At 37.5% G+C, this 25,810-nt stretch overlaps 1 protein-coding gene across 1 annotated transcript in view; it reads left to right on the top strand.

The window, feature by feature from the left end:
• ALKAL1 (ALK and LTK ligand 1) overlaps positions 1 to 23,298 on the top strand; it is a 36,130-nt gene extending 12,832 nt beyond the window's left edge. The window contains exons 2-5 of the mRNA XM_065669362.1: positions 15,087 to 15,140; positions 18,670 to 18,750; positions 19,740 to 19,816; positions 22,659 to 23,298. Coding sequence (XP_065525434.1) covers positions 15,087 to 15,140; positions 18,670 to 18,750; positions 19,740 to 19,804 — 200 coding nt within the window. The 3' untranslated portion in view covers positions 19,805 to 19,816; positions 22,659 to 23,298. The remainder of the gene's footprint in view (positions 1 to 15,086; positions 15,141 to 18,669; positions 18,751 to 19,739; positions 19,817 to 22,658) is intronic.
• Positions 23,299 to 25,810: the final 2,512 nt, after the last annotated feature.

The raw sequence follows: 25,810 nt of genomic DNA, 5'->3' as shown, positions 1-25,810 counted from the left end.
ACGTATTCACAGCTTAGTATTCAAAATACTGAGGGTTTCATAATGCCATACATTTTCTCATTTGAGTTGCTCTAGGGATAGTTTAACTTGTTTATTAGAGTCTCTTAGGGAAAAATGAGAGCTTTTTTTGCATAAAATTATATGTCGGGTCTGTAATTGTTTTCAGATTTTTTTTCATTTACTTTTCAAAATATATATGTATTTCAGTGTGTTTCATGTTCACATCTCTCACAGGAGAAAAGAAGAATAAGGGTGCTGTTGAATTAGGCACATAGTGCTTGTCTGTATGTGTGTGGTGCTGTTCAGGAAGCTCACAATGCAAAGTATAGTTGCTAAATTCCTTTTTAAGTTTCTTTTTCAAATGTAAAACTTGTCCAAATCTGTTAATCTAGGTCTACAACTGTCCCAGTTCTGTTTTCTAGACTGATCAGTAATAGTAAGAGAAGAAAAATAATTATATACACAATGTTTGGCTTATTTCTTGATCCCACATCATTTTCTGATGGAAACAGGGGGTTACAGAGGCAAAAAAAAAAAAAGGAAATCCATTCTTCTTAATGTACTTTTGCCAAAAAATATAAAGGTCTCCACAGGCAAGGATTAACAAATACAAATATGCTTTCTTAGCAGCTATTGACGAATTACTAATAAACATCATTATAGCTGAGTTCAAGCTATTCAACCTTGTAAATATATCCTTCTTATAATTTCATTAATGTTGGCTGAAGCCAGTGTTTCAACCTCTTTGTTCAAGTCTTAATGAATTATTGGAAAATGGCCGATTAGAAAGCATTGAGTCACAGGGGCCGCTGCATTCTGAGTGTTACTCTCTTTGATGTTGTTTACCTCCCAAGTTGACTTGGCCAAAAATCTTAGTACATGAAGCTGTGAGCCCATTTTTCTGGGCCATTATATCCCAGAGCATGTCTGAAAGTCAAATATGGTAGGTAGGAAGTGTTCATTGAAGCTCACACCTTAGAAAAGGATTCTGACCAGAAGTGGAGGGCAACTGTAGTGTAGCTAAAGGCGATACAACAAAAGAAGTGGGATGGCCAAGCAGAAGTTTAGTTTTTCCTGAGCCTAAACACACTTTCCATACTTAACTCCCATACTTTTCTCTGTTTGGTGGATCTGCTTGCTTCCTGCTTCCAGTTGTTTCTGAACTGAATCCCTCTTCAGCTGCCCAAGGTGGGGTCTACACTGTAATGCGAAAATACGTTTGTGATACTCAGGCCACTTCACACTACTGGGTAAGAGCTGGGGCCTATGCTATGTATGAGCATATACTTGAGCTTTGTCTTCTGGAGAGCTACAGATTTTAGGTAATGATACAGGGGCACAGGCATAAGGGATTAGAATATGAGTGAATCTTATCTTGAGACTGGAGTCAAGATCCTTGACTGATTCCTCGATAATGTAAAGATACTCAAAGAGGTGGATAAGTTTGAGTAATTGATCTGTCTTTGCAGTGGCTTAGCATTTTTCCATGGCTTCCCACAGCATACATAACGGGTCATTCCCTCAGTGAGGATTCTCATTTTCCAACAGATCAGTTCAACACTGGTTTGTTGCCTAAAGTAAACTCAAATAAGAGCAGCAATAAACTACATCCTGATAATTTTTAATCTCCATTAAACTAGTCTTATTTAAATATCTTTTCACTAAGTACGTGGCCTAAAATGATGTAAAAGGAGCAGCCATTAACCACAAAGTTCCCTACTCAGGCAACAGTCAACAAATACTTTAATCAACCTGTGTGGGGTTGTTTTTTTCAGGTAAACCTGTCTTCAGAGTACCTCTTAATGCAGCATGAAATACCACAGAAGGAGCATCAGAGCAGAGTATGTTTTCACATTAGTTACAATAGCCTCTGGATTATTGAAAATTAAGCAGATACCTCTAATTTGAAGAGGCAAGTATGCAGGCTAAGAATATTTGAAGAATAGTAACGAGGGCTATAGCCATGCGTCTTACTCTTTCACCTAGGAAGCTAGTGAAGGTTCAGAGGGTGCAAAGGAAGAAGAAATAACATGAAAGCTGGTTTTGCCAGACAGGTAAAGACTTACTAATGCTAGCAGAATCTCCAGCTGGGAAAATCCATGGTTGTTACAGCCTTTGTGCCACCAGTATAGAAAAAGGAGTTGGCTCAGAGAAAAGAATCTGGCTCTAAGAACTTAAAATAAATATCAGATGTCAGAGCTGTGACTTAATTGTTTAGCTAAGTAGATCATGTGAATTACACACAGATTGAGGACCTGTTTTTGCTTCTATTGAAATCAAGGAGAACAGAACCAGGGCATACTCTCCTTTCAATGGCTTTCAGCCCTCAAAACTGTGTTATTTCAGAGTACAACATTGCCTAGAATCATTTCTGTGCCAGCCTTGAATCCAGAGAGCTGCTAATATAGGACTTCTTTGTGTTTTATTACTGTAGGCATAAGCTAAAACTCTTATGAGAATGCGTTTCCTTAGTGGCTGTTGGTTTTTATTTCAAAATTTGATGTTCAGAGAGTGGCTTCTGTGACTCTAACTGTGGAAATGGAACTGCAGGTTCAGACATTGGTTTCCAACAGTAGCCAATTTTAAAGAGATATATCAAGATATACATGTATTTTCCTCCTTTTAATGTGGTCTCAGATTACAGCTCTGACAGTCTCAGAATTAGACCTATGCCCCAACACAAAGACATTAGCTTATAAATATCCCCTTGATAAACTAGTTTTGAAAGCCTTATAACTTTATAGTGATTTTTTTCCTTAATGAACATGTAAGAGAATTTTGTTACCTTTATTAATAGAAGTAAATAGAGCATTTTATTCTCTTACCACTATGCTATTGCATGTTTCCTTTAGCATTTTAAAAATCTCTATAAAATACCCCCCATACCTCCCCATTTAATCATGAAGGCTTTGCAGGAGTGAGGAGACTGTTAGAAGAAAGACCGAAAACTTGAAAAGGTTGTTTAGTTACAACTGAAATTAAATCAATTGGAGCTGACTAACAATCTTACATTCAGGAAGAAAGATTCTGGGAGAATTCATGTGCAGTTGGAAGTACGTTTTCCTTACCTGGGTAAGAGCCTTCACATAGTTCTGCTGATGGTGAAATACTGATAGGCAGGTGACAGAAAGAAAAATCTTTGGAAAGATCTACAGCCAATTTACAGTGATATGTATTTCTACGAATTCTGGCTGTATGATGAATGACTGTTGTAACTGATGACATTATAAATGAATGGCGCATACAGAAATTACTTATTTCTGGACATACTCAGAAGATACTGTGGGGAATATTCTAATTTAGATAGGACAGTTTTTAGGTTCTGGTTTCTGCATTCAGAGGGTGGCAAACATCTCTGTCCCCTGCCCAGCCAGGGTTCAGCCTCTCCAAGCTCATGATGATAATACCATTACTTCAGTCTTTTAACCAGCAACAAGGTGTGATTTCTTTTTCTGAGAAATGAAAGTACAATGTCTGAGCACTTCTCAAGCAATTGCTTTCCCTTGACAAATTGTGAGTTAAGCAAAGAAAAATCAAAGATTGAGGGGGAGAGAAGGAGTATAATATTATATATTATACTCAGTATTAAAAAACCTGAGTAGTTCACATCAGGGAAAAACTATCCTCCCCATCACTTGTCCACCTCTCCTGATCCTTCAGACATGATTAAATGCTTCTTCTGTAGCTCAAATGAGTTAGATCACTCCAGAATCAAGTTATGTCCTTCCCATAGTTTAGTGCACAGGCTTGGAACAGCCAACGCTAGGGATAATCTGTTGACCTTGAGGAGGGTGTTGAACTATATGGAGGATGGCACCCCGTTTCAGGCCATAAATAATCCTTGCTCTGCTGAGGTAGTAGGAAGGCCTCCCTGGAATTGCTGTTCGTGATGTTGTCTTCATAGCAACGATCAATGCTAACTATTCCTGTCAATCTCTGTTCCCACTCACAGCTCAGCAGACACCAGCCAAGGCAAGGAGGCCCCGTAGAGTTTCAAGGGAGTGGAGAAAGCAAAATGCAGTGGCTGGGCAACAGTAAGGCCTGGTCCGGGAAGAGAAGGGGCAGTGGCTGCCTGGGACCCCATGGATGTGAACAGATCTTTATCACTCTCCCATGACTACAAGTCAACTTTTGTGCTGCTAAAGCTACTGGAGTGACATAGTTCAAAATGGTTAAAATTAGTTTTCATCCATAACTTCTGAAGTATTGACCTAAGTATGGGTGAAAGTAGGAATGATAAGTAGGTGTCCTGTGCCGTGTACCCCATGTAGGTGCTCCAAGTGGTATAAAATGAACATCATATTCTTCCACGCATGTTTCTCCTACTTTTGTTCTCTCCTACATGTGTTTTCCAGCCTCCTCTCACAGGTGCTTTCGCTTTTGTGTGTTACAGTAATGTGGATCACAGTGAGTGGGGAACTGAGGCAACATGAGCAGTTGTGCTGTCTCAAATATGGTCCTGTAAGTTCAAGTTGGAAAGCTGAGTTATGAAGGAAAAGAACTTCTATATCCTTCCCAACTAGCAGCATAATGGAAAAAAGCAAACTCAAGTAAAATTAGTGCATGTATTTGCTTTGTTTGCTCTTTCTGTTTTGATTTTGCGAAAGTTTCTGTTAAAGGACTGATTTCATCTGAAGCATAAAAAAGCCTAGAGACAAAAGTCTGTCTCAGAGGACTTTGTCACTTCAGCTCTATTCACTTGCCTGAAAGAAAACAGGTCTACCATAGATGGTGCTTGGGAGGGACTGTTGGCCTGAGTGCTGTGATACTAGCTTTAATAGCACAGGGAAGTAAAATCTTGTTTAATAGCAATGCATGTTTAATAGGAGCTTTTGACTGGGCGCTCTGCTTTCATTATGTCCTGTGAGATCCAGTAGAGAGGTAGAAGATTTATGGGACTAATGGTCTCAGTTTCTTAAAAAAAGAGGACAAACTTAACTTTCATTCATGTTCCACCATAGATGAATGGAGAGAAAACTGAAGCAGTGAAGAAAATATAGAATATGAAGGAGCATGTAACTTCTTTTGAGGCAGCATCACAATTGTGGTTCTGGTCTTTTGGAAAAAGAAACTTGAAAAGGAGAGGACTGTTTAAAAAGTTATCATGTCTCATGATGTACACCAGAGTTTAATGACTTTTCCTGAAAGCAGCAGTGTTTTGCAATCTCACACATCCACAAAGCAGCCAGATAATGGACATTCTTTTCATAAAAACTAGCTGAATCAGTAGGTTGTTACATATGGATTTACCCTGTGCTAGAAATATGGCAAGGAGCTTGAGACATTAAACTTCTAATCCCGTGTACTTCTTTGTAATTTGAATGGATTTAATTGAATTAATTCTACTACAGCGCACAAATGTATTTCTTCTCGGGGTAAAAGAGTGCCTTTTACGCGGCTCATCATCATGTATTTACAAGCTTCCATAGTTTTTAGGTAAGGCTTCACATTTAATCAAAAGGACTCCATGAAGACAGAAGTAGTAGGGATTCCATGAGAAATTCCTCCCTCCTAGGTGTTCATGGGCCATACCCCAATGGGCTTAATAGCACGTAGAACATAAGTAAGATAGGTTTTTCTGATTAAAGCTAGTATTTCATACTTGGAATCATAGGGCTTGAACTTATTTGATTTATTAAATCCAGCCATGTGCTATTTCAGCCAACACATCCTAGAATCTTGTTCATAACCTTTTCAAAGAACTGAAACGTGCCTAGCTAATGTAAGACTTGTCTTGCCTGTTTATTAGATAGCATAGATAAATAAATATTCTTTTCTTCTTGAAGAAAGGTCCAAGTCACATTAGCCTTGCTTTTTTGTGTTACTATTTATGTTACAGTATGTACAGAATCTTCTATATTATTTATAATAGTGTTGCTAAATCTTACTGCCCCATGACTTAAATAAAGGCTATAAATCCAACTGAAATCAAGTGTCTAAAGTTAGTAATCTGGTTTTTTGGTACCCACCTGAAAGTCTCTGTAATAATAATACAGCAAAATATGTGGGTCCAAAGCCCCTTTCCTTGCAGAGAGTATTGATGAGTTAGGGGGACTACACAGCCGTCAGTAAGAGTGGGATTTGACCATCTTCACTATAAAAAGGCAACACTTCAAACTACTTCAAGACTATTTATAGAAATCTAAAAAAAAAAAAACCCAAAACCCCAAACTAAATTCTATTCCAAACAAAATATGAAAAACTAAAAATTTGAAATACTTCAAATCTACTCCAAACTGCGGTGCACATATGTCAATCTATCAGACAAATGTTATGAGGACATATAAACATACAGTGCTACAGACAAAACCAAGGCATGGTAAATTAGGAAAGCAGTATGCCTTTGCTCTTTATGTGTTTTTAATTTCTTAATTTTCTCAATTTACTATGGTTTGTAAAAGGTGTCCTTAATCTGTTTTTACTGTCAGGAATCCCTTCGTACAATATTTTGTGCATTTTTTTAAATGTTCAGTATTTGAATATTGCAGTTTCGGTAGTACTAAATAGATTGTGGTTACTATCCTATGAATGTCCTGTGAATATGAATCCCCTCCAGGTTTAAGAGAGCAACTGATGCAGATAAGGTTTACAAGGGTGAGTAAGAGAGATATGACATAGGTGAGTAGAGACTCTGGGATAAGACTGAGTGGTTGGCAGTATATGTGATGAATTGGCAGTGAAGAGAGGCAAAAATAGTGATTGTGACTAAATGGAAGACTTCAATTTGGAAGCTGATGCTTCCTTTTATGCCCATCTTTTTGTACATTTGAGAATTACACTGATTTCTTTAATGTAGTGATCTCACCAGTGGTGACTGACAATGTAAATGTTATCAGTCATGATGAAAGCAGACCCTTTTAGGCTTTCTCTTTGGGGTCATACCATTGTACTTCTAAATTGACCTGATGTCACAGCCCACTTTATTGCTCACGTTCCTGATGAATGTTGAATAATAAAGACATTTAACTATATATATATATATGATGCCAGTTATTGTATTCATAACTAAAGTTAGGAGAATTTGAGGATGTATCAATTACTCAGCATTTGAAAGGAGTAGTATTTGCCATGCTCACATCAGAAAAATATTGCTGGAATGAATACCAGGGAAAGTAAACATTCAGTCACTAGTTTAAGTATCCTTAGAAGCAGCATTTCAAACGTGGACAAGTAAATAAGCGTGGAAGCATTTATCTGATGTGGCAGCAGAACTGGCATTTTAGGACTTGACTAATAAGGTACAATCATATATCACAATGTGCATTCCAAATAGTCTCTATGACTAAAGTTGAAATACTAAACAAAGATTTTAGGGATGGCAAATAAATCCAAAGAAATTAGAATACGGTTTATATCTGCTCTTAGAGAAGCAGAAGATAAATTGGCCAAGTCATTTATTTTGAATTCTTAATTGCACCCTATTTGTAACCCTCAAGCTCTAGAGAGCAATGTGTTGTGAGAACTGAAAGGGCTCCTGTTAGATGTTGTAAATGGGAAGCCTAGTAAGCTCTACTCTCAGAGCACAAGGGTATGCATGAGCACATTCAGCATATTTTACATTCAGTAGATGGCAGTGGTATGCAGTTGTAGATTAATTCAAGATTTTCTGTTGAGCAGAAGCTCTCATCTCTGAAACTAAGCAGTTTGGATTTTGGGGTTTGAGGCATTTGGGGGGTTTATTTAAGTCTTTTTTTTTTTCAGAAAATGCTAAGATACCAGGTAATTTTTCACCTGCTAGAGCAGACAGGGATAGAAAGCGCTTGGAAGAATCCGGTAAGGTTTGAATTTCAGACAGCAGTATTACATACAGAAAGGAATGTGTCTGTCTGAGGCATTGACTCATTTTCCATCTATGCCCGCAGAACTTAGTATGTACACATCACGGTCTCAAAATAAAAGTATTCAGTAAGTGGGAACTGTGTGTGTTACTTAACAGGAGTAGTAACACAGTGACGTCTCGGAATGCTGCACACAGAAATAGATATTTTCCCTTGTCTTTAGACATTCCTTTAGGAATGGATTGCAGATCTGTTGGGGGAAAGCAGTGTGTGTATGTGTGTGTGAGTGTGTATAAGCAAGCAAATTACTAAGAAAGTCAGAAATCATTATAAATCTTTTCATTATGTAAAACAGGAGGGAAAAGAACAAAACAGCAGAAATAAAGCTTATCTGGTAGAAACCACAGATGAGGTGGCTAAGAGAATTAAATTGCATCATTTAAGTTCATATTTTCTCATATGGCAGTTATTTCTAACACAAATAATAGAAAATGTTTAATGATTTATGATGTTAATGATGGAAGGTGTTTCTCTCTGTTACACGAAGCAGTGTTTTTTCTTGCCTCCCTGTGGGAAACTGCAATAGAAAATGCATAAAATATATCAGTCTATGAACTGTTTTAACACAACCACAAATTTGTCCTAAGTATTTCAAGAACTCTTGGACAGACCCCAGAATCAATTGGTGCCTGAGTAGGGAATACAAATGTCACATATTTTCAACAATGTATACTCTCTTTCTCTGCTGTATGAGACACCACATGAGGATCTATATTAATATTTCAATCTATATTAACATGGCTATTGTTTGCAGAAGAGAAAGTAATACCATTCTGACCAAAGCTGCTGGAAATCATCAATTTTACATGTAAGAACTTTGACAAGCCATAAGCCCTGAAATAGTGGTTTTGTGCAACCTGGTCACAGTCAAAGTAGAATAATGAAAGTAGGAGATTAAGCCCTTTAAATTGGTCAGAGTACTGAAGAAAGAAGTATACGTTAATTGATTCAGCTCTTCTTGCTGAGAGTGGTGTTAGGAGCTGTTCTCCTGAGCACTGTGAAACCGCTGTGTGGCAAATGCCATAGTCAGGGAGTGGGATTGAATCCCTGTGACAGTTGCCCACAGTCGTGACCACATATTTCTGTCTACCTTTAGCGGGAATGCCTGGGTCAGGTCTCTAGCTGCATGCTTGATGCTGCATTTATTCACAGTGTATTTTACCATGGGAATCCCATGTATGACACTGTAGTCAAACACCTATGTTTTACTCAGCACCATAATGTGCTCTTAACAATGAATGTTGACATTTTTTTTCTCCACTTGGATGCCTTATCATTGCACTGTTTTCTATTTTAATTGTTGATTTTGAGCAAAACCTGTTTGGGTTTTTTAACTGAGGCAGTACATCCTTTCTCAACATTTATAGGAATTATTACAGATGTAAATTGAGTCATACAGAAGAAAGATGGTTTGGGTCATCAAAATTTCTGAATATATTTTGCGTTATGGCTTGCGGTGATTTTTTTTAGCACTGCTTTAGTAAATATTTCATCTATTTTTGATTCAATTATGCTGAGGATACTTTCATCTTGGCATTGCAGTATCATTCCATTCACTCATCTTTCTATTACATTGCTTTATTTGGGTATTTTTCTCTTGTTCAGGTTTAGTTTGTTGCTTAAATTCTTCTGGCACCTTATCAATTTCTTTATGAATTTACATTTGAAAGGTTTTGCTATCACTTTTATCACCATGCATTTTTTTTTGCGTGTGTGTGTGTAAACTAAGTCCATCTGGATATTGTAAACCTACTACTGTTTCACCTTGTGGTATTGTCACAGTTAGAAAAGGGTTGCCATCTTTAGGCACTGTGGAGAGTTTCTACCAAAGAAAAGCTCCGTCCAAATAAATGGGACTTGTCTATATAAGTACTCAAATAGTTTTGCTGACAATGTTCCAATATTTGTAGAAGCATGGTATTTCAACCACTGCAAGATTTATTCCTTTACTATGAACAAATGTAGCCTTTGTTTAAGTTGAAGCTTTGGAGAGTCTTGTCCTTCGAAATGTCACTTTTATTTAAAACTTTATTAACACATACTGTGCTGTAAACGGTTTCATGGCATGAAATGACTCAAAGAAAAGAAAAAAAAAAAGAAAAAATCACATGCTAATTTCACGCTAAACCAATATTTTTAGAAGCCCGCATCTGTGTTTGTAATAGAAGAGTCAGCTGCATCTTACTGCTGACAGTTTTCTTCTGTCTTTTTACAGACAGAAAGAAATTGCACAAGACATTAGTTTTCTAAACGCCATAGTTATAAAATAACTTTAAACAAAATATATAGGAATTAAGAATTTTATCTTAATGATGTACGTGCCACAGTTGTGCAAAATTTAGGCAATTAGCCTAGTTAAAATTTATCACAAGTTTGGTAATGCAAGACTTGCTGAGATGTATTGCTTGGTATTAAAGTTATTTGGCTTGGAAAAGATTATAAAGTAAGAGAAAATATGATTAGGAAAGAAGAATAAAAAGCAAAGGAAGAAGACTGTTTCTAAAGCATTGCTCCTTCTGAGGAGCAGACAATTCCATTAATTTAAAATAGCTTTAGAAGTGAATAAAAACCAAATCAGATCATGTATTGTAAGATATAGTAAGATATGTTGTCATTGCTATTGACTACATCTTGGACTAAACATTATATTGTAAACAAATTCCTGCACAATTATAATAATTTGAACTGCCTGTCTCTGTTGTGTAACTTCTTGAAGGGCTTAAAACCAAGAAAATGCCTGTTAATCTATCCTGAGACATTAATTTCAAGAAGTGTTGTACAATATACAGTGCATATTGTAAATAACAATGGATATTCAGAAAAATGGATAATTATTAAACCTAAAAATGCTAAGCTTTAAATACTGCAGTTGGCGTGTGTTGCAGGGGGCACATTAACACCTGCAAGTAAATCTGGCAAATATAATTTAGGTGGCAGACAGTGTACAGTGGTAACTGGTGTAATTTCTGGTTTTATGGCTTTTTCGGATACACTTATGTTTTCCTGAAATATTTGCCTGCCATGGAGTTTTCCACAAATGCTTTACAAGTCTGGGGTTTGTTTTTTAAGTAGGGAAAAATTGCTTTGCATTTTGTCATTGTTAATTTTTTCCTCAGGTGCATGAAAATGTTCTTACAAAAAGAGACTATTGAAGATTTGTATTTTTCTTACATAGAAAGATTAAAGGACCTGGTCAACACAGTGCTGCTTCGCATTTCCTGTGCTTGCCTACAGTACAGCCTATAGTGAGACACTGTAGATCCCCCTGGTGTACACGTGCACTAGAGCAAGAGCAGGAGGAATTTTTGCTGGCTGATGTACACTGCTTCTCTGAATAAGCTAAAAATAAGCAAAGGCTGCCTTTTGGGAGCATAAACAAATTGTGATTTTTAATGCCAAGGTGATATCACCTGAGGATGTGGAGTTTTCATGGCCAAGCCAACGAACGAACTGTTGTGTGGATTTGGCTTCAGTGCTGCGAATACAGCTCTTGTTATTTATAATCCAGCAGGACATGAATTTTCCTGGCACAATAATGGTGACATGGTGCTGGAGACAGTGCAAATACAGGGTAAAAATCAGCACCTGCTGTCACAGCTTTACAGTCAGAACAGACAAAACACAGAGAAACTGAAAGCGCGAAAAAGTGAAAAGCCTCATCCAAGCGGAAGCAACTGTGTCTTACATTGCAGGTTGAGCCCATGCCTGAGCCCAGGGCTGTGCTTTATTTAGTCTTCTATCTCTCTGCAATTGTGTCCATATTAGTGAAAAATTAAAATTTATGTCAGCTACCAGGTGCTGAATAGCTGAAAACTGTGCAGAATAATTTTCTAGGGAATTAGCTTAACTCTGGAATGTTCACAACAAAATGCAAGAGTGGGGAACCAGAGCACCTGTGGCTCACTGCTTCTTAGCTCAGACCTTGCTGTTTCTCCTCATCATCTCACTTATCTCAGCGTGGGATAAAACTCAGACACATCTGAGAAAATTGACAGTATAGATGGCTTAGAACTAACTTTGCAGTATAAACATAACCATTCTGTCTGACAAGCAGAGCTGGAAAACTCTCTAAATTTGTCTTGTCCCTAGGTTGGACAAGAACCTCGGGTGACATTGGTATAGTGTGAGGTGTCTGTGCACACGGCAGGGGTTGGAACTTGATGATCTTAAGGTCCTTTCCAACCCAAACTATTCTATGATTCTCTGATTTTGCTATAAATATTCTTAACATTTCAGATAGAAGATCCAGTAGCAAACAGGTCCTAGCACCACTTTAATGGTTGTCTATGGCTGTTGCTGTCTGTGGAAGGGGTGTAAGATGGGCAGCATTTTGCCTCAGAGGAGTACTTACCTAAGGACAGACATAAAGGTCCTAATGTAAATGAGAAAGAAACCATAAGAAGAAAAATTAAGAAAGTAATATTATTTATGATTATAAACTTAGCTATACTGAGGATTGAACCCAGGATAGATACCACAAGTGCCTTTTATCTCAGATATACTCTCTCTGGAGCAATGCAGATTTTGTAAGCCTGTTACCATCCAAGTATTCTCCCCACTGATTAAAACCAGTGAGTTACTGTATCCCATGGGTTCTATACTTTCTGCATTTTACTAGTTTTTGTAACAGTCCTGAGGCAAGAATGGATTGAATAAATTCTTTTGTGGTTTTGCCCAGTGTGACTTTCGAGTGTTTTAATTTTAGTAATGCTTTGCCAATCTGTCTTATTATATTCATGTTTCTGCTTTTCCTTTGTGAAATTAATATGTCAAAGGTATTTAACTTGCATTGTGAGGATGTGAGCATACATTGTGAGAATGGATATTAATTAATATCTGTCTTAATAAGTGATAGCACATGAAATATGACTGCAGTAACTATGAGCTTGTTAGATGCCAGGGAAAGCTAGCATAGAGGTTTTATCATAATGATCTTTCACTTTATAAAAGCATTCTATATGGATTTGAGATCCTGCTGTTGGATGCAGTGTGATCTGGTCGGAAGTGAGTGATACATATTCTATGCAAAAAAGATGTTCATTAGTTTGATAGAAATGCTAAGTCCTTTGAGACCTCAGCCTCACAGTTGGAGTGTACAGATAGGAGGGGTTGGCGATGCTGCTGGAAGACGGAAGAAAATTTCTGTGCTTGTCTTGGCAGTTCATAGTTCAGTTCGAGTTGCCCCTGCTGTTAGAGCCAGTGGACCGAAGTGTTTCAGTAACCTGTGCTGCCCGTGATTTTTATACAAATGAGCTTAAGTTGTCTTTGTGGAGGGCTAGGGGCTTACTGATTGTGTTTGACCAAGCAAATGCACTGTATTATGAAGAAAATGAACACTTGAAGAAAGCTGAAACGTGGGCACATGTTGAAAAGCTGATTGCTGCCTGGAGGAATGGCAGCCACAGCAGGGGAGGAGCAGGCATGCAGGCAATATCATTCAGCCACTTTCTAACACACGACTGACCTAGTTTTCCCTACTGGGACAGGCGTAGCCAGGCTGGTGTGAACCTTGGGCTGATGTAGACTACTCGTGGGAAGCAGACTCTGCAGCATTCCTTCTCAGGCTTACTGATGCAGCTGCAATTTTATGCTTGCAATGCCTAGCTCCTTGCCTGAGCATCAAATCCATTATCCTATTTTACCTTCTGTGCATTTAGGGCTGGTGTTTTGGCTGTATACTTTATTACAGACTTTTCCTAAATAATTTTATGGGGCAAAAGGCAGCTACTGTTCCCATAGCAAATTCTACAGACTTTGAAAGGACTAAATGTTCTGAAAGGGTCTAAATGTTCTTTGTCAGAGCAACAATGGCCTGTTCCTAGCCCAACCTTCACCAGACTTCAGTTATTCATCAGTACTGGTCCACTTGAGGCATCTCATCAAAACTCACACAGATTGTTTCATGATTTTGGCTTTTCATATGCTTCATTTTGTGTAATTTTAAACTACCTGACATTTCATGTCAGTAAAATTCTAAGCTTGGTGGAGAAAGGGTGATATTTCATTTGCAGAAAGGAAACAAGTTAGTTAAAACTGAGATTTTCAAGGAATCTTAACTAACCCAGCCTAGCCTGGCTGAGTTGCAGTAAGACTTTCAGCTTAACAGCATTTTAGATTAAGTCCCAGCCTTAAAATACACTTATGTGACCTCTGAGAAACTGCCTAAAGCCTATGGTATGAATTTATTTTGGCAGATAACCAACATCTTCCTATAGTATGAATGGGAACTTGCTTTCTTCTGGTCTAAATGTTAATTCAGATGGGGAATTAACTGGAAAAAAAAAAAGTAAGTAGGAGAATAAAACTATTCAAAATTACATTAGTGGTCAGGAAATATTTTCAGTGAATAAATATATTTAGCTGCAAGTCCTAATACTACAAGTTAATCGTGTTCTTTGTATTAGTGTTAAGAAAGATATTTCTTTTGAATTTAACATAACATGCAGCTGTTACGTACAGTTACTGTCTGAAGTAATAACTGCAGTTACTCAATAATTTTTTAAATATTTCCACTTTTCCAGTGGAAAATTTATGATATTGGGGGGAACAGAACTACTTCTGGGAATATTTACTTGCATCAAAAGTTTCTGCTGTAAGCCAGAGGCAGCATCCCATAGCAAAAAAAAAAAAAAGTATAGGGTTTTTTTTGTTAGCTCCAGTTCTGTTCTGCTGGATTCCTTCGGCTGTTACAAGATTTGTATTTTCTCTTGTACTTTTTGGAGAAAATACGTATATGGAAAGGGAATATTTTAAAATTCACACCAGTTTTCACAGGAGAGGAGTACTACTTTTTGACTAATAGCGCAATGAAAATATGCATGGCCCTCATCTAAGCTGCTCTGTAGCAGACATTTCTGTTCAAGTACTTGTTATTTCAAAACCCAAAATACAGTATTTGGTTTTCATTTATCAAGGTATTTTACATAATTTGTTCAGGTACTCAAATACTTGTCATAACATGATGATGTATTTATACTGTTTGTGGTCTTTCTAAAGTCATAGCCCAACTCAGAACCTAAGATGTGCAGAAATGATATCAGATAGTGTGTTGTAGGTTGACCATTTGGTATTGATCTGTGAACTGCCTGAAACATTTCACTATGTTAACACCACCAGCCCTCTCCCTCCCCTGGTTAATTTGGGAAGCTCTTTGGCCTCTTTACAGCAGACATCTCGGCATATTATGCTTTCATGGCTTTTACTGTAATTTCTGTACTACACAGATATATTTTTTTCTTCTCTCCTCAGAAATTTTTCCAAGAGATTCCACTCTAAAAGACAAGTTCATAAAACATTTTACAGGTAAGGCAGCTGCTTGCTCTTAATTTTGGTATATATGCATATTCTAAGTAGCCACAAGAGTCACATTAACTTTTTTGAGGTTCTGCACCAAGTTTAACATTTGTGAAGTTAAATTGCATATTTTAGGACTAGGATTCTTTAAACAACCCTAATTACACTTTAAACAACACTAATTACATCTCTTTGAATAATCTAGCTTAAAATAACTTTCAAAACATGGTAAGGTAAAACTTATTGTTTCATTTTTATTATTGTTGCTTGGCATATTTATTTTCATGTTCATTAATTTTAAAACTTCTCACTGGACTGCATGTATCTTTCAGAAGCAGACCTATGTGGCCATTTAAATTTTCACTATATCAGGGAAACACTTTTTGTCTTCTTTCTCATGATTTAAACACATGGACACTTATTTTACCAAGGGAAGGATTAAATCAGTGTAAATTAAATTGAAAGAAAAATAATTTGCGATTTCAAATGTGAAAATTTATTATGATTACAGTCAAGCACTTAAAAACAGTTGGAGCTGTATAATGCACTTACCTTTGGGACTTGGTAACTACTGGGAAAAATATTGTATCCTTTGAATGTATGTAAAGAGAGTTATCAAAAGCAAGATGCTTGCACTGATTCTTTACTCTCCACTTCCAAATATTCTGTAATTCATAAAAGTGAAGGTTGCAAAGTATGACAGTGCAAATCTGTTGGTGATTTTCAACATTATTGGGGTTACAGAAACTAAAAACTAGAGAACTGGGTGGCAGTTGGAGCATGAAAAAGAGAATTGGAAATAATTATGCATTTCCTCTTTGCTGGAAATTTCAGACAATCCTTGGCAAGAAAGAAATGAACTTTTTGTTTCTTTTGCATGGGGAAGGTGTCCTCAAACCTATAGGATAAGCACAACTTAAAGGATCTTTCTGCCAGCCGCAGCCTAACATCATTTACAGGAAACGTGCCAGACCCAGCTGGCCCTTCACTCTTACAGTAAACAAAAGTACTCATGAAGTTTACTATTTCCAGTCCATATGAGAAAGAAATGAGAAGAGCACAGAGATTCCAACTATGCTATCCTATGTAGCACAGGAATACTGAAAATTCCTCTCCTGGGAAGGACAGTCACAAAGATTTGCTTATATTAGTACTTAATCCATTTCCTTTTCATCTGTAACTTTGCAAAACTGCTCAGCTACCATAAAAAACTCAGCATAAGAATCTGGGGAAGCTAAATAATGAATACAGAACAAGTTTCATTACTCAAAAACAGCAGTGAAAAGCAACCATGAGTTTTACAAAAGGTATTTGAGAATACGAAATCATAGAAAAGAAAAAAGAGCAAAAAATGCTTGAAAGCCTGGAGCCATTCATTAAATTAATATTCCTTCTCTGCATGAGTAGTTGCCATCAAAATTGCTGAAATTATTTGACTAACATTAGCTGGAATGAATAAGTAAAGCAGATTAATTTCAAAATTCTTACAGGTTATTTCTTTGTTGGCTCAGAATTTGTGCCTACATCTTTTTGCCTTTTTTTTTTTTTCCTTAATATGCTCTTAAAATCTTCAGTGATGGGCTTTTCTGTCTCTTTTTCACAGCTTTATTGAATCCTGTAATCTGTAGGCGTTTTCTTAAAATACAGCCTAACTTTGGTTTTCTTTATTCTGTTCAAACTGTAATCCTGTAATCCTTTTTCTATCAACCTTAGTTAACTGTTCAGCTATAGTCCTTACTAGTTCAAGAGTTAGAACATTCTAAACTAATGAAGTTGTGAAAAAGCAGAGAAGGGGAAGTCAACATTATCTTTACAGTTTCAGGGTTAAGAAAATTATTGTACGCTTTTAGTATGCCAAGAATGGTAGACACATTTAAAGCCAAATAAGAACCATATGTAACAGGCCTCAACTATAGGAAAAATCATAAATAATCTTGTGACTCATAAAGCTATCTATCAATTCAGCTTGAAAAGCCAGCTGACACGGAGTGCTCTGTAAGGCGCAAATAAAATTAACAGCCTATTTTTGATGGCAGGGAAGAGAGTAGAAAACCATATATTATCTGAAGGGACACAGAATTTACTTAGTGACAAAAGCTGATCTTATCTCCATATATCCTGGAAAATTTCAAGTTGCATACTTTTTCTTGAGCCTAATTGCTCCCTCAGATAAAAAATGGCAACAATCTTCTAGTTCAAACTTGCAAACGCTGCTTTGTGAGTTTGCTGAAAAGCTTATTTTGTCAGTGAAAAATCTCATGAAATCCACATCCTACTGTAAAATCAGTCTCATGTTCAAGTGTATTCACTGTTATAGAGAGAAATCTTCTCTCAAGCATGTGGTCATTTGGCTCCACTATCCAGAGGCAGTTGGCTTGGTATGTTTTACCGGGCTGATAACCCACCTTAAAAGTTGTGAAATAAATAATTTTTGCCCAGAAAAGCTTGAGTCTTCTGACAGCAAAGTTAGTTAACACAGAGTATTTCGTATGGATCCTTTGGTATCTTTGCTTTAAACAAGCTCTTCGTGTTCAGGGTTCCTATTTGCGCTGAATTTAGAGGATTTAGTCTTGTTCCTTTATTGTCAATTTATGTCAGTGTTTTCTGTCCAGATCACAGGAAACTCATCCTAACAGTGGTAGTATGGCTAAGCAGGTTACATGGTGCAATTACTACATTTTTTCTCTCCTTTCTAACTTGGATGCCATCAATAATACCTTTCCAGGACCATCAGCAATTACAGAAGGGCTCTTTGGCAATTTGTTACCTTTGAGCCATGTTTTAAAGACCAGTAGCTACATAGTCTTATCAAATATTAACACAGACAGGTGACACTGTATGTCCAGAGGAGGAAGCACAGACAAAGACACAGCACATCCTGGGCACATAGGAGTTTGCCTGACCCAGACATTGACATGGTGCCCTCTGCATGCCTGAACCCTTTCTTTTTAGGACTGTTTTAACAGGAGATCAGGTTCCTAGATGTTACTCAGCTATCTTTTATTTTTTTTTCCTCGACACCCACATTGTATATTAAGAACTTCATAAACCATCTATGTGCAAATTAGAAGTGTTAATACATGAAACTACTTCATCTTTCCAGGGTGTGGAAACTCCTATTTGCTTAAAATGTTGCATTTATTTATCTTTAGAAATAATATCCACATTCCATCTACATTATTCCTTCTGAATTAGACCACTGATGTCTACTGAGTGAACTAAACTCTTTTGTAGCTGTACTGTTCTGTTTTTCACAATGTAAGAACTTTTACTGTTAAGTTTGGAATTTCAAGGCTCAGTCAGTCCGTCATTTTCAAGGGCCACTTTTCTGTTATTCAGATCATAAGCATAATAGCGTAGCAATAGTATTTCTTCCTGTTATTTCAGTAGCATTGTTATACTTGAGTTGCATCATAATGATATAAGGTGTAGCAAAAGTCCAAATATAATTTTAGCCAAAAAGAGATTGAACATTAATTGAAGCTGCAAAGCAGTGACACGGAAGGTTTATGATTAACTCATGCTTACTTTTGGACAGGGCCAGTCACGTTTTCATCAGAGTGTAGCAAGCACTTTCATCGACTGTATCACAACACAAGGGACTGCTCAACTCCAGCCTGTAAGTAGTAATTTAATACTTTACATTAACCAAACCCAAAGCAGATAATATGAATTTCATTCAACCTGAAATGTTCTGCTTATCTAAAAAAGAGAGCTAAATCCTCAGAACTGTCTCAACCTTACCCAGCACTCAGGCTTAGAAGAGCTATCAAAGCTTGTCATAGCCAGGATCTTTTCTTCTTTTCTCTTTAGAGGGGTTTAGTATTTTCTTTCAGGGACATCTTAGTCACCATAGGATGTCTGAGGATGAATTATTTCCTCTCCTGCTGACATGGTTATATTCTGTACAAACATTCCCTGAAGACCTGAACACAGGCTAGCATTCAATCTCTTGCTGTTTGGCACCATTTCTATTAAGTTTTATTAAAATACTTATCAAGCAAGAGAAGAAAATTGCACCTAAGTATTTTTTGTTACCAAATGGATCTTTCCATCAGAAAGCACAGTAATGGCTCCAAGGGCCATTTGAACCAAGTGGTCATTTGAACCAAGGACACAGAGAGACAGCAAGTGGGACACTATTATATCTAGTCTGATGATTAGAAGATATACTTAAACATGGTAAATACGGATTTCCATCTATGTTAATTCTAAGTGGAAAATAAAGTTCAAATAAGTTTGAAAGAGTCTGGCCTCAAACTATCTTACAGTCTGCTGCTTAGAATAGCCTCCCAGTTAATGAGTTAAATTCCTTCAAGTAAAGTTGGAAGTTGAATCTGGTCTTCTACATCTTAGGAAGCTACCAGGAAGCTACCTGGTAGAAAATTAATTGCATCACTCACATTTCCTCTAGAGCTCTGGCTAGGATAAGGTAGAATCTAATTTTCCATCTTACACACATCATTTCATGAATATCCATCAGAGAATGGTTTCACTGTGTAGAGTGCCTGAAATTCTGGTACAAAATCTACAATTAATTTTATGCAGGTTTTTGAGGGTATCTGGCAACTGAGATTCATTATTGCTGTGGGTGATTTTGTCTTATAGATTACAAAAGGTGTGCAAGGTTGCTAACAAGATTAGCAATGAGCCCTTTGTGTACACAGTCCTAGGATGTTTGCTGTGTAAGTATAATTTTTCCCACTCATTTTGTTATTTGTTGAATGGTCTAGTGGTTTACTCCACACTTTTTATCAGGCGTGCATACATAAATGTGGCATTAACAGAGTGCATCAACATGCAGTTCTGGCATTGCTGTAAAGACTGACTGGTTCCTCATGGAAATACAAATAAGCACAGATACCTCTGTAGGGCCCACTGTAATTTCCTACAGTTACACACTTGTGGCACCATAGTCCACAATTATGTACTGGGTGGCTTCTTACTGTTTAGAATTTCAAGACGGAGTTTGGTTGGTGAAAGAAAAATGTGTGAGGACTTCATCAACACTTTTATTTCAGGCTTTTCAGAAGAGGGCTTTGTTATCCGTAGAAGAAGAAAAATGTCTTGGTCTCAGGTCTGCCAATGCAGTCTTCATTGATAGCCTGGTCATCTTTTAGACAACTTTTCATTCCTACATCATTCTCCTGACAACTTCTCCAAAGTTAATACCACTTCATGGTGATGAAAGTAAACTGAACATGAAGATGTGACAAAGCTAAAGGCTTCAAGTAACAGACTGTGGAAATAACCAGACTACTCTTGTTCATGAATAGCATGTTAAACGTGTTAATTAAACAGCATTGTCACTGAAGAAACATCTTCAAGTGAGCTATTTTCTTGAGTTGTTTGAATATCAATAGGACAGTTACACTCCCAACAGTGATTTGAAAAACCTCAGTGATTATTATTGACCAATGAAATATATAAAATCAGTGACTTAATTTATTTAAATTTCTTCAAAGATGGTTTCCTTTCACCACCTCCTCCTGACAAATACTGCAAGCTTGGAGTTTGGGGGAGTTGTGTATGTCATTTCTTCCTGCATCAAGACTTCAATTCATACTAATCAAGAATAAGAAAGGAAGAGTAGGATATGAGTCAGTGTTAGCTGATTTGATTTCCAAGTGGAGGTGGGATTCATTTTGGTGGCTGTTAGAAAATGCTTTGAAGAATATGGCAATATTTCAGTGCTAAGAAGAAATGACATAATTTCTTTCTCCTTTTCTTAACTATTTTCAGCCTGTTTGGCCTCTTGCCTTCCATGTCTTGCAGATGGTTTTGAATATATCGGGGACGCTGAACCAGAGACTGAATAGGTCTACCATTACTTTGTCAGGATCTTCTTTACCTTTCCTTACTGAGGAAAGAAATCCTTTTCTCAGTCCACTTTTTTAAAATGTTTTTTTGAGGTGCCTAAATTCCTGTTTGTTCATCAGTGTTCTCTTTCAGATCTCAGCTTTCTCATTTTCTGCATTTTCACCTATTTAGTCTGTGTTTGTCCCTCATCTGTATCACTTCACACCTCTGGGTTCATGGCTCAGAGTTTCCAGAAAGATTTCTTGGTGTTCCAATACTTTTTTTCCTTTTCTTTCACAAAGGTGAGTTAAAGATCTGCCTCCATATCTACAGTACAGAAGCATCTATCTCATTCTTCCATCTTTAAAATACAAAAGGATCAACAGTTGCTATGATTTGCAAATCCAGGTGTTCTAATTTGCCTGTCAAAAGTACATTCAAAGATGACAGGTGTGGAAGGGAGGGCTTAGATGGTAAGCAATGCTCGCAGTTCATGTGTACTGTGTTCAGTTAAACTTGTTCACTTCTCTCTACTTCATTAAAAATAGAGGAAACATTGTAGGAAGAAGTAGAGCTGTGATCAAGTAGCTGCATCCCAGCTGCCTCTGTGCTCGCTCACCCTCTTCCTTCACCAAATGGACAGAGCGTCTAGTTTCCACTAGAAATAGGACAGGCACAGGTCTTCATGTTTACTTATATCCAGTATCTTTTTGTAATGGCAACATTTTCTGAGAAGAATGTGTGGCAGGAGTCAGTCTGTCTTCCCTCCGAACAGACAGGGCAGCTCAGGAGTTATATATGTTCATCCCTCAAAAAGACTGCATTTCTAGCAGGATTCTGTGATTGCATCTACTCTGTCTTCTGGCACAGAGGATGTATTCCTCACACTAGCTTAGAGAGGATAGGGTCATAGCTGCTGTTTACTGCAAGGGAATTTGTCTTTGCTTTAACATTTGAGAGAGTCATGAGACAGTGAGAGAGAATGAGGCTCTCCCACTCAAATAATTGACACCAATTAGTAAGTATTTCTCCTGCAGGTACTAAAATATTCTGTGTTTCCCTCATAAAAAAAAAAAAAAACCAACAACAAAATAACCCAAAACCTGCACTGCTATTATGCGAATATTTTCCTCCCTGTCTTTGAAGTGCTCGGGTAAGAAAGACGTGGTCTTTTCCTGTTAGAAATGAAATTGCCCTGGAAAAGCCCGATTTCCCGCGGAAGTAGCTGGAGCGGGAGCGGCGGGGGCGCGTCCGCGGGACGTTTCAGGACCATGGATAAGGCTGCCGAGGCCATGGTGCGGGCTGCTCAGAGCCGCGGCGGCTCCGGAACTGGTGTGCAGCAGACGTACTTCCTAGCGATTGCTCACTCTTTTACAGCCTTCAGACCTTTGTTGGGGTGTATTTTTCGAATTCTGATCCTTGCAAATGGAAGTAAAGCATTTGATGAAGCCCAGAATGTAGAAATAGGCACAACTATGGGAAACTTCTCTGTAAGATGCAGCAGCATGCACTGCTATGTGTTAAACCTCTTGGCATCAATGCTGAGGATTTGCCACAGCAAAACTCATTAGTGTTTGCAGGAGGGCAAGACCCACTGACATTCTGGAGTTAATCTTAAGATTTATGCAATCCACAGGAGACTCTTGATTTATAAACAGAGTTATACTAAGCAGTCTGCCTCTGTGTTTTGAAACTAGTTCTAAAATGGCATATCCTTGTCTTTTGCAGACTTTCTACCAAGGAGAGAATTCTGATTTGCCAAGAAAGTGCCTTGAAATCTTCCAAGACAGAGAAGACATCTTTTACCTTTTTGATTTACAACGTTTTGTTACTAGATGCTTTTTATTTTCATATATTTGTCGGACATTCCATATTTGTGTGAAACATTATTTTATTTTAATTTGTAAATTTGTTGCCTATAGTTCAGACAAGCCAATTATTTAAATACATTGTATATAAAGAATACTAATGATATACTGATTAAATGTTTCAACCATATGCAGGGAGTTGGTAAAATTTTGCTGTTTCTCTTGTTCCATTGTATTTACATCATTCTGCTCAGGCTCTTACTTTCATTATTTGCACTAACTTGAAATGTAGAAGTCTATGTAACTGAAATCTGAATAAGCTGTAAGTGGAGAAGTTTTACTTGCCATGGAAGATATTTTATATTATGAAGCTTTGTTAATATATACATATATATTATTGCACATCAGAAAAAAATTTGCTCAGAAATGCACCTTGCTTTCAGGAACATTTGTATGACTATTCTGGATTGTCATCAGTTGCATTTGTACTGGCACTTATGGAAAGAGTTGCAAATAATGTAAATATAAAGACTGGAAAACTGCAATGCAGTTTTGGTGGAATAAAGGACATAAAAGTAAACTCTTTCCCAGGAGGGGTTATTTAAATTTATTAAGAGGCTAATTATTTAATATAAAAATTGAATTTATCTAGTGAACTTGAAATAATTTTCCTTTGAGAACTGCAAACCTGTGGGTTTAGGTTTTAAAAACATTTTATTTTCATATACTTATTCTTCAACTGAATGAGATGCAAAAAAAAAAACCCACATCATGCACCCGCTGTGAATAACAGAAACCTGTGAGGTTGAAAAGAGGGTAATAAAATTGCATAGTAAAAGAGAAAATACTTAAATATCATGAAACCAAGAGGTATAATGAATGAATTTGGCTGGTGACATATCAAGCTTAACTATTTTGGAAGAATCCAAAACACAATTGCTGCATCTTTCTTACTTAAAATCAAATTGTGATGATAACATTTGATACCCATTTCTCTCAAGTCTTTTATTGCAACCTTATATGATTACTTTACAAAGAACTTGGTATTAAGTGAGGGGTTTATGCTTAGTCCCAGAGTAACTGACAACACACGTTCATTACCATGCCCAAATCACAGTTCTTGTAGTTAACTAACCATTCAAACTAGTCCCCTCTGATTAGATATTGTCTCCATCCTTTCCCTCAGTGTGGGCTTCATGAGCACCTTTAACTTCAATAGCCAGCACATTTCCCTCTGAAGAACAGCAGGGAAGCTCTGCCCTGGGATTCCTTGTCAAATAGCAAACAGCTGAGTTATTATCCAAAGGGGTTTTCTTTTTTTTCTCTACATGGTTCAGTGTGTTTCAGCACCAAAGTTCTGCTGTGTCCCTATGATGCACCAGGCAGTCGAACCCAAAACAGCTGCAGGTACTATCATGTTCTGTCTGGGCAATAGTATAGTACAGCAGCTGTTTCTAACCAGCTGCTTAGACACAACTGTTAAAGTAGTTACTCCTTCTACATCCTGGCTAAAAAGTTGTAGTTATGCTTAACATGGTTGTCTTTCAAACTTTTTGCCACCGTTTTCTTTCAGTAAGAGCAAAGTTTTCAAGCCTTACTCTAATTCACATTGGAGGCAGTATTCATGTTGAAGATAAAGTAGCATTTACGAAATCCCAGTGGCTTAATGGTGAGATAGATAACCTTGTTTCTCTGTGAGTAACATTCATCGTAGAAGGATTATCAACCAAACACTTCAGCCAGAGGAGAAAGGATGAGGCCCACACTAGGGCTCAGAAGCTCGGAGAAGTGTCTATCTTTAGTTCTGCTTTTGTATCTTTGCTCTGGTTTGTTTTCTTCTCAAGTTTTTAAAACTCCCTCCTTTCTGTCCTCAAGGGGCTGAAAACAATGAAAGGAGAAGCAGAAAAAAAAAAATTTTCTGACAAGGACTTTTTATGATATCTGAATTCCAGTTAGAAAAACTAATTTGGGGTATTTAGTATAATTTTGGGTCTCAAATCTAATGTGCTAAATCAAGAGCTTCACCTTTGTAAAAGTAAATATATCCTCCTCCTATTGAATAGAGAAGTGATGAACTGCCTTTTCAAGCCTACTTCTCTCAGAAAACATGCCACTGGCTTACAGAGTTCTCCCTGCTCTAGCTACAAGGTCTGAAGAGCCATATAACTCATGCATATTCTGCGTGGCACCTTGAATGCTTAGGCAGCAATATGGGTGAACCTACTCTCCACAGTTCCCTTTCAGATTGCTCAAATGAAGGGGTAGAGACATAAATATTGATTTCCTCTAAAGCATGCTTTTGATTTCATAAAGAGCTGATGCTTGCCCACCCAAATTTTCACCCAAGCTACCATATTTGCCATTCACCTTAATTTTAATATAGATAGGCCTGTACCAATGTCTAAAAACTGGAGTGTGAAGATAAGCTGTGACAACTGCTTGCAGCTGACTGCACAGGGAACTCAAGAGTACCAGCTCTGCCTACACTGCTGATAGAGCTCCTTTGTGCCATCTGCCTCAGTGCTATGGCATTCCCTCTGTCTAGGGGTTTGAACCTCAGTGTTTTTTACTGTAGGTTCAATTCCCTGGGAATGTTGAACTGGTAGTTTGGTAATATGTCTGATACCTGGAAATATCTGGAGTGAGGTGGTGCTAAAGTTAGCAATATGTTGTAATGGAAATTGTCTCTCTGATACTTTAGGACCTGTGGAAATCAGGAACTGGTGGGGTTTAATGTGAGTACTAGTTTTGACAAAATAGCTTGCATGGAAGTTCCTATGGGAAGATCAAAGCTGCTGCTGAAAATGGCATGACACTCATGTATAGCATGTGCAGGGGGGATGGCTATAGAGCGCAGGATGAGAAACAAGGTACTAAAAGAGACAGGCAGTGAGCATTTGGATTCCTGAGAGCTACAGCATCCCAGTTTAGGCAGTCATACTATTCTGAGCTGTAAAGAGACAGGAAATTTGCATCTCATTTAGAAACACTAGTTTGGGTAGAAGTAGAGCCGCAGGTGGTCTTTCCCTGACCATGCTAGGAACCAAGCAGACAACACATGCAGGGAGCAGC

The sequence above is a fragment of the Lathamus discolor genome, chromosome 2 (genome assembly GCF_037157495.1).
Source record: "Lathamus discolor isolate bLatDis1 chromosome 2, bLatDis1.hap1, whole genome shotgun sequence".
Lineage (NCBI taxonomy): Eukaryota > Metazoa > Chordata > Aves > Psittaciformes > Psittacidae > Lathamus > Lathamus discolor.
This window is presented reverse-complemented; position numbering and strand designations above follow the sequence as displayed.